General features: G+C 47.2%; 2 protein-coding genes across 2 annotated transcripts in view; one reads left to right on the top strand and one right to left on the bottom strand.

Moving 5' to 3' along the window:
- Positions 1 to 15,727, bottom strand: part of LRBA (LPS responsive beige-like anchor protein) — a 364,271-nt gene that overhangs the window by 155,039 nt on the left and 193,505 nt on the right. The window contains exons 38-39 of the mRNA XM_062493665.1: positions 12,866 to 13,012; positions 10,156 to 10,292 (exon numbers count right to left, since the gene is read on the bottom strand). Coding sequence (XP_062349649.1) covers positions 10,156 to 10,292; positions 12,866 to 13,012 — 284 coding nt within the window. The remainder of the gene's footprint in view (positions 1 to 10,155; positions 10,293 to 12,865; positions 13,013 to 15,727) is intronic.
- Positions 5,273 to 6,352, top strand: MAB21L2 (mab-21 like 2). The gene has a single exon (XM_062493881.1). The coding sequence runs from the start codon at positions 5,273 to 5,275 to the stop codon at positions 6,350 to 6,352; it is 1,080 nt and encodes a 359-aa protein (XP_062349865.1).

The following is a 15,727-nucleotide window of genomic DNA, read 5'->3' on the forward strand; positions in this document are numbered from 1 at the left end:
CACCCACCAACTGCATCCAAACAAAAGGCCCACGTTAAGTTTGAACAAGAAGAAAATTTTACACAAGCACTATAATTGTTCTTTTTTAGTACATCTGATTTTCCCTGTTTAAAGATAAACTTACAAAACAGAATTTAGCATGCAAACCAGTCTACAGCTAAAAGAAGTCACCATTAGTCACCATGAGAAAAGAGAAGATACTGCCTTTAATACAAATCACAAAGCATTAGAGAAAGTCCTTCAGCATCAGAATGCTTATAGTTAAACACCAGATTATGAACACATTCACATTTTAAGACTGAACAGGAAAGCAGAAACAGGCTACTTAAAGGAGTAGCTGGAACCAATCCCTCTGCCACTGAAGAAAGAAAAGCTAGGGGAGACTTAGAAACATGTATAAATTCTTTAATTGCCATACCACTCAATCTTCACAGGAAAAAAATGCACAAGATTTATACAACGCTTCAGGCTGATGAGATACATTAATGACATTTGTAAAAATGAAATTGTCATTTCTCCTCCGGTGTGTGCCATCAACTAACTTCATATACACAGACCTTAGGACAGATCAGCAGACACTAACGTCCAGCCATGACTCCCAAAAAGAGCTACACACTGTACACCATTGAATGCAAAAGGAATTTTATCCCTCAAAACCAGTGCAGTGTTGGCTTTAACTATCAACCCAGTTTTGCTGTGGAGAAACACAACATGCATTACTGAATAATTTCTTTTCAAATCCATACATTCCCTGCAGCAGTTCAAGCTTCATCAGCAGTGCAGGAATGTATGAAAATGACAGGCAAAGGGCACTAGCTCCTTTCCCATACAGTTCTTCTATAAATGGAAGCAGAGTCCTACAAAGCACTTAAAGCTGAGAATGTTTGAAGACTGATCTCTAGGAAAAAAATAACACAACGCTAGGTTCCACAAGCAGATTAATTATTCCGTTTTCTGCAAAACTGTTTCCATTAAATGAAATGACAAAGAAGAAACCAACTACTAGAAAATAATGGAATGCTAGCCAGGTCTCATCTGCAAAGTTGCCATGAACAAAGCATATACAAACACATACATATTTCATATGTTATTCTTAAAAATAATTCTCAGCCCTTTTGGGAGCACCTGCTCCTGAATTCTCTTTTCACTCTGCCTCCCAGCAAGGGAGAGAAAAAGGACAGGCTTGACAGAAATCCTTTAATAGCCTTAAGTCACTTTGATTAAACTTTGATTTACCTTAAAAATTACACCTTATATCAGTAGCATGTTACAGAAACTTTAAAATACACCAGTCGTCATTAAAAGACTAAGAAATATTTCATGTATACCACGTTGATAAGCTGGCTAGGCAATCAACTGAAAGTATGTTATAACATAACACGGCAAGAAACTTGTACGCTTATTGCTAAAACTCTGAGCTGCTTTCCAGTTTGTTTTTTTTCTTTCGTTGTTTTAGCAGTTAACAAAAATACATAGTGTTCTCTTGAATCGGAGGAAAAAAAAAAAAAAAGTCTTAATGGCAAGCCCTTCGCTGCTACTTTGCCATCCTGAGTGCGAAGAAAACACCGTGGCACATCCCTATCCTGCACGGCTGGATTTACACCCGCCCGAGCTCCCTGCCCTAGGAGCGGGAGGGGGCAGGAGGAGCCAAGGCAAGGCAAACACTGCACACCGCGTCCCCTTCTCAGTATCTTTTTACAGAAGCCCTGGCTAACAAAACACGGTAGCTCCAGGCAGCGGCATGCTGATGTTGGCACTGCTTAAACCAAACAAACACGATGTTTAACAGTCAAATAAAATGTCCCGCAGCCTCCCTAATGAATTTGTCAAGGAGCATCAGATCACCCCCGCCCCTGCCTCATTAACTCAAGTATGATGAGACGGATTATAACGAGAGAATACAGATCAATCGGTCTGAAGACTTCAAGTGGCTTTTAGCCCTGAGAGCTTCCCTCTCTGCGGCACACACACGCACACGGTCTTTTTTAATGGAATACAGTATCTCCTGCTGCTGGAGGGGATGCCACTTCGTTTTATACACCATCAAGGAGCTGCTCATAGACTTCCACACTAACATACATAAAAGCAGAGGTGACAAGGGCTCTTCAATTATAGCCTCCTCGGATCTTGTTCCTCCTTCAATTATTCATCACGGCGAGAGCAAATTCCGCCACAGATGAAGCTAGTCTTAATGCAGTGCGGCCACAAACGCCCAGACAGAGGAGAGAAGGGTTTCACGTGCATTATTTGCTGGAAGTGTTTAAGTTTATTGCTCAAATGATGTTTCTAATTAGCGATGGGGCAATAAATTAAAGTCAGCTTTTGTTTAGCTGATTTATTATTTACTAGGGCTTCAACCTCAGGCAGGAAAATTGGTAATGAATTGTTTTAAATCTGAACACTGGTAACGCCAACTCATTAGGCACCGTTTCGGCGGGGGGGGGCGGGAAGGGAATCGCCCCCTCCTCCCGCTTTTGCCCTGAAAAAAAGGAACGCGTGTCTCCCCGCCATTGCCAGGGCCGCCTGAAAGCTCCAGCATCTCCTCCGCGCCCAGGACACGGCAACCCCCGGGCCGGGAGCTCTCTGCGGGCGGCGAGACCCCGCGGAGCCCTCCCCCGGCTCCGCTGGGAGGGCGGCTGTGCAGAGCCCTGGCCGGCCCTGGCGGAGAGCGAGGCCAGCCCGGCAGCGAGTACGCCCCGGGAGCTCCGACGGCGGCGTGTGAAAGGGACCCCCAGCCCTAAGAAACTCTTCCCTTTGCCGGAGGCGTGGGACCCTGGCTTATCCGCCGGGCCGGCCGAGCCGCGCAGAGAAGCCGGGCGCAAGCGAAGCGAGGCGATACCCGCCCGGGGCTGCGGGGAGGGGGCGGCTCCGCAGGCGCTCACCCGCGGAGCCCCGGGGCGGAGATCTCCGCTCCAGCCCGCGCATCCCCGGGACACCCAGAGACCGTGCGAGCAGCGGCGCCAGCGCCCTGGCGAGCCAGCGACTCTGCCCTCGTGGCAGCTGCCCCCTCTCCCGCACCCCTCGGAAGCTGCTCGCCTCCGAGCCTTCCCTGGGCTCGTGTCCCTCCCGAAGGGGACACCTGACACCGCCGGGCCAGCCCCCCCATCCCCGGGCGCAGAGTGCCCCGGCCGCAGGCAGGGAAGCAGGGAGCCGATCCTCTCCTCGCGGAGGACGGAGCCGCACCGGCGCCGGGCACGTCCATACTTACTTCTTCCAGCGATACGGTCGACACCAGACATGTTTCTAATTTAAAGGCACACAGAAAGCAGACGGCGGTATTTTCTTTATTAAGATCAGCCATCTGCAGCGAAAGGAGGAGAGCGCAAGGAACCGAGCCCAGCCGCTGAGAGCGGGTTACGGGGAAGCTCTGCATGGGGGGAGAGCACCGCGCCCCGCACGGGCACGGCCCCGGCAGGGCTCCCGGACGAGGCGAGCCGCCCCGCACCGCGGGACTGCACGGCCCGGGGCAGGGCAAAGCAGCCACGCACCCTCGCCCCGAGGTGCGGAAACTGCCCTGACTTCCATCCTAAGCGCCCGCAGGAGAAGCAGACCTGGCTGCTCTGCGGCAGGTACTGCCCCGGGGCTCCCTCCGACCTGACACCACGGAGCTACGGCTTTATGTCCAAACCATTCCATATTCTTATTAATACAGACCTGCGTAAAATATCGTTTCCTTTCGAATAACTCAATCCCGCGCTTTAGGAGGATGAAAAGAACTTTATGGCACAAGATTTATCTAAATTAAGGTGACTGGGGGCAGTAAAACAAGGCGTGCCAAGCTACTCCGGTGACGGTCCCACTTTCATTGCTGCAGCCCGGCATTAAGCGAAATAAGATTTATGCCTGCGGCGAAGCCCCGGCCCGCCTCTCCGCTTTCTCCGCACACACCGGCACTGCCGCCGGGTCCCCTCGCAGCGAGCAGAGAGATCAGCGAGCTCACCTCGCCCTTCCCCGGCCACTACGGGGCGAAGTTACCGGGGTTTTTGGTTTTCTCCCTCCCCCCGCAGCCCATCCCGGCTCCGAGCCCCCTGCGCGGAGCGGGCGCGGGGCGGGGGGCGGGAGCGCGCGGGCGCGTGTGCGCGCGCCGGGCGCCGCGATTGGCCGAGGCGCTGACAGCTCGGCGGCGATTGGCGGCGCGGCCCCGCCCCGCGCCCGCGCGCGGCCCCATTCATAAACTACAGGGCCCGGCGGCGGCGGCGCGAGAGGGACGCGGGCACACGGCGCGGCAGGAGCGGAGCGAGAGGCGCGGACGGGACCGGGAGCCTCGGAGCGCACCTCCAGGGGTGGGGAGGGGGAGGAGAAGCCACCCCGGGCACGGCAGCGACGCCCTCCTCCCGCTCAGGATAAAACACAAGTCTGTGCAAAGAAAACAAACAAACAAAACAAAACAAAACAAAAAAAAAGCAACAACTCCTCTCCATCATACAGTCTCTCTCACAACAATCTATGTAGAGCTGCAGGACGGGAATGAGAGATCACAGACCAAGTGCACCCGTCTGCGCCTAAAGATAGAGACAGCCACAGAGCCGGGTTCAGCCAACGCCTCCAGCAGGAAAAGGGAAATCAACAACACCCCCTGACAGTCTGAGCGAGCGGCAGCCAAACTCATGCACATCTCTGGCGGTGCCACGGACTGAAAGACAGAGAGGCAGACAGACAGACAGACACAGAGTTCACTCTTCCGCTGAGGGCACTGCTCGCTTTCTTCTCCTCCTCTCGTACCGTGTGCGATTTTAAACTTCGCCGCCGACCGGCTTTTCTGCGGGGACCTTCTGCGAGTCCTGGGGAAGTTTGCTTGTTGTTTTGTTTTTGGGGGTTTTTTTTGTTTGTTTGTTTTCCATGAACTATTGAAACGGCATTTTTGTCACTGCGCGGGGGGGTGGGCGCCTGAGCGCAGAGGCAGCCCAGACTTCCCTGCCCCCATCGCCATCCAAAACTTTGCGCTCCGGGAGCCCGCGGGGGCTGCCCGCCGCTCCGACACCGGCTCCGGCATCACCGGCACCACCGCCGCTGCCGCCCAGCCCGCACCGGCCCGCTCCTCCTCCTCCTCCTCCTCGCCGGGGCAGCGCTGGGCTTCGCTCCTTTGTGCTTCGCCGCCCTCGCCGATTTCTTTAATTGCTCTCACTGGCGCGCCGCTGCCGCCTTCTTCCCGGAGGCGGCGGGGGTCTGCGATTTGGCTGGTGCCCTCCGCAAAGCTGCAGCCACCGCTAAAGCATTGGATCCCTCAACGTACTGCGAGAGCCCGGTGTACAGCCCGGACCTGTGCCCCAACATGATCGCCGCGCAGGCCAAGCTGGTCTACCAGCTCAACAAATACTACACGGAGCGCTGCCAGGCGCGCAAGGCGGCCATCGCCAAGACCATCCGGGAGGTGTGCAAGGTCGTGTCGGACGTGCTGAAGGAGGTGGAGGTGCAGGAGCCGCGCTTCATCAGCTCCCTAAGCGAGATCGACGCCCGCTACGAGGGGCTGGAGGTGATCTCGCCCACCGAGTTCGAGGTGGTGCTCTACCTCAACCAGATGGGCGTCTTCAACTTCGTGGACGACGGCTCCCTGCCGGGCTGCGCCGTGCTCAAGCTGAGCGACGGCCGCAAGCGCAGCATGTCCCTCTGGGTGGAGTTCATCACCGCCTCGGGCTACCTGTCCGCCCGCAAGATCCGCTCCCGCTTCCAGACGCTGGTGGCCCAGGCCGTGGACAAGTGTAGCTACCGGGACGTGGTGAAGATGATCGCGGACACGAGCGAGGTGAAGCTCCGCATCCGGGAGCGGTACGTGGTGCAGATCACGCCCGCCTTCAAGTGCACCGGGATCTGGCCGCGCAGCGCGGCGCAGTGGCCCATGCCCCACATCCCCTGGCCCGGCCCCAACCGGGTGGCGGAGGTGAAGGCGGAGGGCTTCAACCTGCTCTCCAAGGAGTGCTACTCGCTGACGGGCAAGCAGAGCTCGGCCGAGAGCGACGCGTGGGTGCTGCAGTTCGGCGAGGCCGAGAACCGGCTGCTGATGGGCGGCTGCCGGAACAAGTGCCTGTCGGTGCTGAAGACGCTGCGCGACCGGCACCTGGAGCTGCCCGGGCAGCCCCTCAACAACTACCACATGAAGACGCTGCTGCTGTACGAGTGCGAGAAGCACCCGCGGGAGACCGACTGGGACGAGGCGTGCCTGGGCGACCGGCTGAACGGCATCCTCCTGCAGCTCATCTCCTGCCTGCAGTGCCGGCGCTGCCCCCACTACTTCCTGCCCAACCTAGACCTCTTTCAGGGCAAACCCCACTCGGCCCTGGAAAGCGCCGCCAAACAGACCTGGAGGCTAGCCAGAGAAATCCTCACCAATCCCAAAAGCCTCGACAAGCTATAGGGTTAACACCCCCGCGCACAAAAACTCGCCCTCCGTAAACAACAACAGCGCCTAAAAAACTTTTTATTTAACGCGAACGACGACGGAAAGAGGCGGCGAGAGACACGCGCCCCCCGCCACCCCCCCACCCACCTGCAGTTCGGCCTTTAAAAACTTACAGACGGTTTTCCCGGCATAAACTCTCACCGCCTTGCACGGAAGAAGGGAAAAGAGCCTCTCTCCTCCTGTCCTCCAATGTGAATTTTTAAAAGGTCACAAAAAGAAGCGATCGGACTTTTGCAACTCCAAAACGAAAACCGAAAGGTACCTTTTCCAATCCATGTATAGTCCTTTTCTTATGCTCTCTTGTTTGCCTGAATGTTGTCACCAAGTGAAAAAAAAAATTATTTAACTATATGTACAAATCTCCCTTTTAAAAAAGTTTTACTGACGTTAAATGTATTTCGGTGCCAAGGTCAGATTATGTGCCCCACAACTGACTTGTTGCAAATAGTAATAAAAATATTACTTTAACTTTACGCTTTTTGTGAATGGTTCTTAAATTCAGGCAAGTAGATTCCTTCTGAACTTCAGAAGGATTTTTTTTTAAATAAACGAAACCACGAGAAGTAAAAATAGGCTAAACGCAACACCTAGACTGATGTTTTCTAAACCTCCTTTCCATTTAAAAAAAAGAGTGCATCTAAGAAAAAAAATTTATGTATTCCGTAGTTCAGCATGTGACAACATCTGCTATATTTCTATTACTCTAAGGTTCTGTTCTAAATCTTGGAATATATGGAGCATCGCAGAGCAGCTCGCCACAGTTTAGTCAGAATTACAGCATGCCTTTTCCTACCCTACGGTCGGGGTTTTTTTCCCTTTAATATATTCTTTTCCTTACGGTATTGCTTGTTTTTATTTTCCCCCGGTAAATCTCGAGCGCTGCATTTTGTTTTACAAATCCATCGCTGTTCGCTTTCGCTTCCCAGAGCGAACGCGCTATCCATTTGACTTTGACACGAAGGAAGTTATAGATCTACCCTGAATAATTAATGCGATTTAGAGTAACCGCTCGATATTTTTTTTAAACAAACATTTGTTTTTGCCCAGATTTTTAAGTACAGCATAAAATCGCACCGCAGCGTAGTCAGACGGGGAGATAAGCGGGAACCCGATCCTACACCGGCACCCGGGCGCTCTCTGCCGATCTCCTTCCCTGCCCGAGCCCCCCTTCTTCCAAAGCGAAGCTCTGCCTGATTTCCCGGAGCCATTTCGCTTGAAGCTTGCTCGGGACGACTGAGAAATACTGGCAGGATTTTTATCGGGAGCGCACTCCTAAAACTTAAAAACCTTAGCGTTACCCGCTCGAGCTGCCCGAAAGATTGCAACGCCGGCTCGGAGCATTTCGAGCAAGTTTTCATATCCTTCCGTGGGAGAGGGGGGGAGGTTAAAAAAAAAAAAAAAAAAACAAACAAAAACAAAAAACAAGTCAAGTTCTTTCCCTAAAAGACTATTTTCGTTTCTTTTTTGGACGGAGGCGGGAAGAAATAACGATTCAAACTTGCGCTGCTTTTGCCTTTAAGCTCACAAACGCAATCGTCGCTGGCGGCAGCAGCCGGGGCGATGAGCGGGGCGCCCTGCCCGGCGGAGCGGGCACACCCCGGCCCCACAGCCCCTCCAGCCCCGGCTGAGCTCCACACGTCGTTCGTGGAGCCACCTGAGCGCTCTCCACAGCGCCGGTCCCGGATCACCTGGAAAGAACGGGCTTAGCCCGCGGGGTTACCCTTTTCCTTCCCAAAACAGCCCGGAGCCCGACTCTGATCGTATCGCTGCCGATGCTATCGCTACCTACGGCAGGTTTTCCTTCAGGAACTTGTCACAATGTTTTCTTTTCAGTAGTTTAGACAAATATACAGGGAACTTAAATTTATCAAACAGATGAAGCCTCATTAATTAAGAAGGCCTGCTGATCTTACAGAGGATTAGTTGTTGGGGCAGGGGGGGGACGGTTTGGGTGTTTGGTTTTTTTGGGTTTTTTTTTGTTTTTTTTTTCTTTTTCAAGGGGCATTTTCTACAGCAGTTCATGATCGCTACCAAAATACATTGACTTCAGCGCAGGGTGGGGCAGGGAGGCGTTAATGCTTGAAAAGATGCTGTTCGTAAGATTACATAGTTTTTTAAATGATTCAGATCGGATTTTTAGCAACACCCCCACCCCTGAGACATTATAAAAGGTTGGGTTTTTTTAAGACCTCAGCTAAAGTAACATTGCAAGCAGAATGTAAGAGGCGTAGCCAGTATTTCATGTAACCAACCTCTCCTGTTATAAGAACTCCAAGAAAATCTCTGAGTCAAACAAAACCAGAACGCCTGCTCTCAGTTAAGAAAACAATCTCTACCAAATACTGGGAAGCAGGAGAAAAGGAGGCTAACTGTATGTTATATGTCAATGCTCCCACAAAACATGTAACAGGAATGCTAAGAATTAGTAACTGTACTGAAAGATCCCATGTGCTGAACGTGAAAACCAAAAATGCAGAATAATGCAGCTCTGTAAGACTTTTCTCTTGCTAGTACGAAAGCAAGCAGAACATTTTAGATGGAAAATGCAATACACTAACATATCAAACCAATTTTAATTTCATTTATATTATTTTCATCATTAAATGAGGTTTTTTAGTTAAATGTGGGGGGGATTAGTGAAACATAATAGAAGGAGTAAGCATATAAAATTTTTAAGCACTATCTCACGCTTAAAATAATTTCCAATATATTTCAAAAATTCTTCAGGACCAAAAGAAAAGTTAAACCTCATTTATGATACCACATAAAATCACAATTTGAGTTAATCACTTATATTAAAATCTGGCTCAAAATACATTTTTTCCCTGAGAGGATTTGATAATCCCAGCTTTCAGACTCAGTGATGCCATTTTTAATACAGACAAGAGCAATTTACTCAATAGGAACAAAGAACTGAACCAGTGCTTAACACACAAGGTATTCTCTCTACACACAAACAGAAAATCACTACTTCTTCCAGCAGTACCCTTCCCAAAGAAATCAAACACTAGGCAGGTAGGTATTTAAGAAAACAAGAACCGTGACTATGCTTAAATTGTAAGAATATTTACCAGTTGTGTCCCACTTTTGAATTGTTGCTGTAACACTGTAGAAAACATCCAAGTGCAACGTTATTAAGCTAATTGCACTATATGCTCCCTTTGAAATTGGAATTCTACCAAAGGTTACTAGTTTTAACCAAAACATGAGTAATCAAGGAACTCTGAGCAAATAGCTTGTGGAAATTAGCAGGTCAGCTCAGAAACATCTTTTAGAAGGGCAATTATGTTTTATGTTCAGGCACAATAAATAATAACGGGCCCTGTAAAATGTGTTATAAAGTAATATGACAGGAGCACTGCAAACTTAGGAGTGTGGGAAGTTCAGTGCTGTTTTACACTGACATTTGCTAAAATCAGGGAAGTAAAACAAAGTATTCAGGCTAAAAGCCTTGCTGAACTTTCCCATATTCACACAGGCCTGCGATTCAAGATGTCTTTATTTCAGACATGTCTCCCTGGAGCTTTATTCGCAGCAAGCTAATTAACATTCAAGTAGGGTTGAATTGTGGGAGAGGGAGAAAAAGGAGCAGGAAAGGAGGTGTCACCTACGTGAAGTTCAGCAACATATATGGTCAGTGGCAAAGTTATTAAAGCAGCAACACGGCAGCTCAACAGAGGTAAAAAGTCAAGTGAAGAATTAAAGGTCTTGGGTAATTTGTCATCATCTCTCAGAGCTCAGGGTCAATGATCTCTTACCTTTGGGTCGATTTTCTTAAAACTAGGATCTTCTTCATCCACCTCAAAGTAGAGCTCAGAAAGAGTGATAGAAAGGGTGCCTTTCACTACTACAGAGGGTGCCACAAGCTGAGCTGGTGTGCTGAGGGACACTGGACCTGCCAAAGCGGGAGAACACCAACAATGTTCAAACCGAAAAGAATGCGAGTACAAATTATTCACTTCTCAGGCCAAGGATATTAAAATAAAGCAAAGAGAACAGCTCTTACTTAAAGAGCAAACCCCTTTCTGTCCCAGAAAAGAACATATGTAACAGATTTGCAGTGTCTCTGCGCTGCCGAACACTGAAGCAGCTGCAATTGCAAACTGCTGCATACATTACACAGAGCTGGCTTCAGCATGGCAGTCTTCAGCTTTTACTCAGACACATTTTCTGTCCAAGAAACTCCAAGAGTTGCACACCTTCTGTTATATGAAACATAGAGAATGCACACATGAACACTTGAAACCTTATTGTCTGATGTATTCTTTAGCTGCTGGGAAGTTTTGACAACATTTCACAAAGATGAACACAGCAGTCAAGGCTCGAAGTTGTCTAACTGCAAAGTGTTCCCCCTCATGGATGCTGGAAATCTCTTGTTAAGGTTACACAATGTTATAGAGCCTAAAGTAGAATATTTTAAAGAAGCTTCTGATTCCACATTAAATATTGTAAATATGGAATAAGGATTCCATACAGTGTCAGTGTAGCTCAGGGACTGTGGGAGTAAACAGCTGGAGGGTTCGTTTCCAACTGAATGAAATTTTATTGGAATAATCACATCTCCACAGGGCTTATCACAGGGACAAATCAGACTACTACTGAAAACAATAGGTTCAGCATTATATAAACTAACACACACAGAAAGAAAACAGGTTAGATTTGTCATCTATCTGATTAAGAGGCAAGGAAATGAAGTTACGTGGCTGCAGTATTATCTGACTTTTGTAAAACAGTGGAAGATATTAAAGTGACATAGACAATTTTGTTTTAATAAAGCATCTATAAATGAGGTACACACGTTCAGGTAATCAACGTGAGAATAACTGACAAAAAATTCAGATGAATTGTCATTTCCATCGATTGTTAGGAGGGTGATGGTCCTTAATCTCACATCAATCTCAATGTGTGCCACTAGGACAAAAGAAGAGATGCTCTGCTGAGATCAGAGCAGCTTTGCCCTCTATTCCCAATGTACAAATACATTGTGTCTGCAGATGGGCATGAGATAGCTGCGGAACTGCCATGATTTCCCAAAGCTCAACCCCACAAATGGATGAAATAAGCAGCTATGTGTTCTTTTGCTGTCTCCCTTTGCCCCCTGTACATTAGCATGTAATCCAGAAGAGAAATAACATTTTTTCAATCACTTGCAGACATTCAATTACAGGGCAAGCAGACAGATGCAGAAGCTGGGGCAGTCCAGGTCCTGTAGAAGACCCCTGACAATTTCCACTTCATTTCTAACCCACACCACTTTATTAGTGAGGATTACTTCTTAATCCTATTGCCATTGTCAAGATTATATAATTAAACTCCCCTTTCACCTCTATTACAGTATGGATGTATTACTCAAACCAATGAATGAATAATAGAAGGAAACATGGAGAAGGCTGTTGAGAAGGAAGCTCATGGAAGAAAGGGAAAAAAATAAAAGATTCATACAGAGAAATGCCTTTGCATCGTTCTCCTTTTACTTTATTCTTCATTGTACTTTACTCTTCCTACGCAGGCCTTCTTTCTCCTTATGCTGCATTTTTGTTTTTTTAAAAAAAAGAGTGGAATGCAGTTCAGGGATAAGCAAAATGCCAATAAACAATCACTTCCAGCATTTTCAGTGAATTATCATATGCATGATCCATATCAATGTAAGAGTATACTACCAGCTTCTCAGGGAAACAGAATTATCCAATAAATTATATTTTTCTCTAAATTAAGTGTACATGGAATACCAGATGAAAAGCAAAAGAACACAGAGAAGTTTGCATTTTCCCTGTAAAACCCATGCTCTTCAAATAGCAATTGAGACAATAACTCCCAGTCTCTGAACCACTGGTTACTCTGGTTTTACATTTTGAACTGTACAGAAATGGACCCACTCCACTGAGGGTGCAACATCCGCAAATGTTGCATGTGATCATGTAAAATTAATTAAGATGAAAGATTTAAAGTATTATTTCTTCTTCAGAAAAAAAAAGTCTAGTGAGACCATGGTCTGTGGAGAAAGAACTTTAGTGGGGGAATGTCAAGGGGTTTAAAGGAGTTAAATCCAGTAAGTAAAATCCTTTACATGGAAGTAAATAACCGGTATGTACAATTTTATAGACTTAGGAAAAAAACTAAAGGTCTCCAAAGCCTTAAATTACAGACAGTTTGCCTAATTGTCCACTAGGTCTGATGATTTGACTGGAATGAGGTCGAGAAAACAAAAGAAGCCCTTTTCAAGGTAGAGCTGTTTTCTATAAGGAAGGTTTTCTAGAATAGTTATCTACTGCAGAAGCAAAAAGGCAGAGAATGAAAACGCACAACTCTATTCAAATAAACCTTCAGTATCTGAGGTGAACAGAAAATTTTCTTAATGACCCAGTTATGGGAAATGTGTTACTATCAGTGTGTATCCCAGACCCTGATGGGGAGATCAGAACTTCAACAGTAAAGAAGCTAAGGAGAAAATTAGATAGGTGACGTTACCTGTCAAGTTCTCCACTTCTCTTTCCTCCATGAAGGACATGATATCATCATCACCTTCCAAGAGAATCTCGCTTTCAGAGTTCTGGTTTCCTAAAACTTGACTCTTGATGGACTGCTTTCCTTTGACAAGTATATCCTCATCGGGAGCTGAAATGAGACACGGTGCTGTCTGTCAGGTCTCAGTGACAAAGGATTGCAATTTTATTTTTTTAAATGTAAGTTCAAGAAGAAAACTGCTTAGGACTAGCTGTGGGAAGTATCTGTCTTAATCCTCTAATGTTAGGACACATCTAGTTTTAATCCTATTAAGCCTGCTCAAAATTATCCAGTGCTCTCAGCAGCGTTCAACTCTGTTTCAAGTGTTTATGACAGAGGGGAAAAAGGATGCAGCAGACTCCCTTCCCCTGCAGCCTTCCTTGGGAAGTGGAGCTGGAGGAGGGTCCCGGCTGCCCGGTGTGTCACCCTGACCCCCAAACCCACGCTCCAAACAAGGACGCGGGACCGTCGCCGCGACAACACCGAGCACGGTGCCGGGAGCGGCGGGACCCGCCCGGGGCAGAGCGACACGACAGGTCCCGGTCCGCACCGCCGGCACCGGGGCTGCTCCCGCCGGGAAAAGCCCGGCGGGGGGGAAAGGCGGAACGGCGCCGCAGCTCCGGCCCCGCATCCCTCCCGCTCCCGTTCGCGGCCGGCCGAGCTGCCGGGGCAGAAAAACCCCCCGGCAGAAAAGCCGTCCATGCCGGGAGGGGTGAGCGGGAGAATGCGCCCCGGGATGAGGGAGCCCCGGAGCCGGAGAACAGCCTGCACCTGCTTCCAAGGCACACGGCCTCCCACGGGGCATCCCTGGGCTTACGCCGGGATTTCTCGGGACGGAAGGGAAGCCACGTTCCGCCCCTCACACGGTCACCGGGCCGGTCAATGTCCGTGCCCGGGCAGCGACATCCCCGGGAGCGCCGCGGAACCGGGAGCGCTCCCATCGCTCCCCGGCAGCGCCGCCTCCAAACCCGCTCGAGCTAAATCACCGCCTCAGAGCAGCCACAGAGAAAGGGAAAAAAAGAATTAAAAGGGGAGCTAAAAAAAAAAATAAAAATTAAAAAGGGTAAGAAATAAGTAATTACTCCCTCTACACCTAAGTTTTGCTGTGGTAATGCTAAAACACAGCAGTGTATGTGTCCGTGGCTTTTTTTTTTTCCTTTTTGTTTGTTTGGGTTTTTTTTAAAGTTGAAAATGAAAATATTGTTCCTTAAAGGATACACTGAGAATACCCATGGCACAGCCGTGTTTGAAAAACATTCACCAAACACATCAGGACCAACTAACTTCAACACACTGGAGGCTGTTCGCTGTGATTGCTGCTGCTCTTGATTTGAAGTTCCACGGGTTCCCTCTAAAAATATGCTAATCTGCAAACATTTACAGAAGGCGGCGACTCCCCAGTGGCAATACATAAAGTTTAAATTGTTTAAGTAAATATATGCACCTAAATTGCAAATAATAAAACTTTTCAGTTCAGTGAAAAAGTAAAAGAAAAAAAAAGAAAGAAAAAAAAAAAAACCCAAACTATAAAAACCCCATGACAAGAACAACAATAAACCCCAAATGACCAAATACTGGTTTTGGTTTGGGCCTCAACCTTACAAAAAGTCCCAAACAATAAGAACAAAAACAAAAAGCAAACACAAACCTCCACCTCAAACCACCCAAACAGAAACAGAAATAAAAGGAAATTTAACTTGCCATACAAAATAAAATGCAATTTATACACGATCCTTTTGCCCTAGCAATAGCTGTCACTTGTAAGAAAGCCTTAAAAAATTACTGCAAAACTTTAATTGCATTGTACAAATACAAATTTTACTTTCTTGCAAAATATGCTCACGTAAATAATGATAACTCAGATTCTGGAGTTGTTCAACGTGAGTTAAAAAAACCTTCTTGTCATGGAAAATATGTGGCTGATATTTAGGAAGGTTTTCCTGTAATTAACTCCCCCTTGAGGATTTTCAGTTAGCAGCAGTAAAATTACCATCAGTGTACTAACACACACCACATGCACTCTTAGTCACTGCCCTACCAGCACCCTCTTGAAGATCAAAAAAAGTAAAATAGAACAAAACCACCTCAAGATGAAGTCCAAGATAATAACTTTTTTTTCTTTTTGCTCTTTTTTTTTTCTTTTAATGCAGTCAAACTGTATTTGTTGTTTCAAAAACCTCATTTGCACTGTACATACCTGCCATTTCTTGCTTCATCTACTAGAATCTGTGTTATACTGAAGATGCTGATTTCGAATTAGCTCTCTACCTATTCTTACTTAAGACTGAATTCAGAACTAAGGTCAAAGGTTAATACTTTTATACTTAGTATGACTTGTCTAAAATGTTACTGTGTTCTTCAGTCTTTAAGAAAAAATAAAATCAGTACAGCATCTTCCAAACCAAAGATGACTGGATAACAGAAATATTGCCCTATCTTTTTCACTTACTCAGATTTTAATTCTTTCCCCAGCTACTGATATTCCACTGATTCAAAACCATACATCTTATGTATGTGCCTTTTTCAATAGGAGATTTTAAACCCTGAATTATTTTAGTCCACTTTTGTCATCTCTATGTTAGCTACCAATATTTCCTGATATGCATGAAACATGTGTTAAAGTTAAATACAGCTTAAACACAGGCACAGGAAGAGCCTCTCTACACACCTGCAGACACCAGCTAGTGGCAAGGCAATGAGACATCACACTCTGAACCAGAATCTGCTTTTTCTGTACTGATGTAAATAAAGCAAATGTGCCTTTTTTGTACTGATGTGCATAAAGCACTACATCTGCAACCAACACTCTCATGCTTACATGTGTAT

This window comes from Cinclus cinclus, chromosome 5, assembly GCF_963662255.1.
Source record: "Cinclus cinclus chromosome 5, bCinCin1.1, whole genome shotgun sequence".
NCBI lineage: Eukaryota > Metazoa > Chordata > Aves > Passeriformes > Cinclidae > Cinclus > Cinclus cinclus.

Coding starts and splice junctions, on each gene's coding strand:
- MAB21L2 (XM_062493881.1), top strand. CDS start 5,273: ATGATCGCCGCGCAGGCCAAGCTGGTCTACCAGCTCAACAAATACTAC.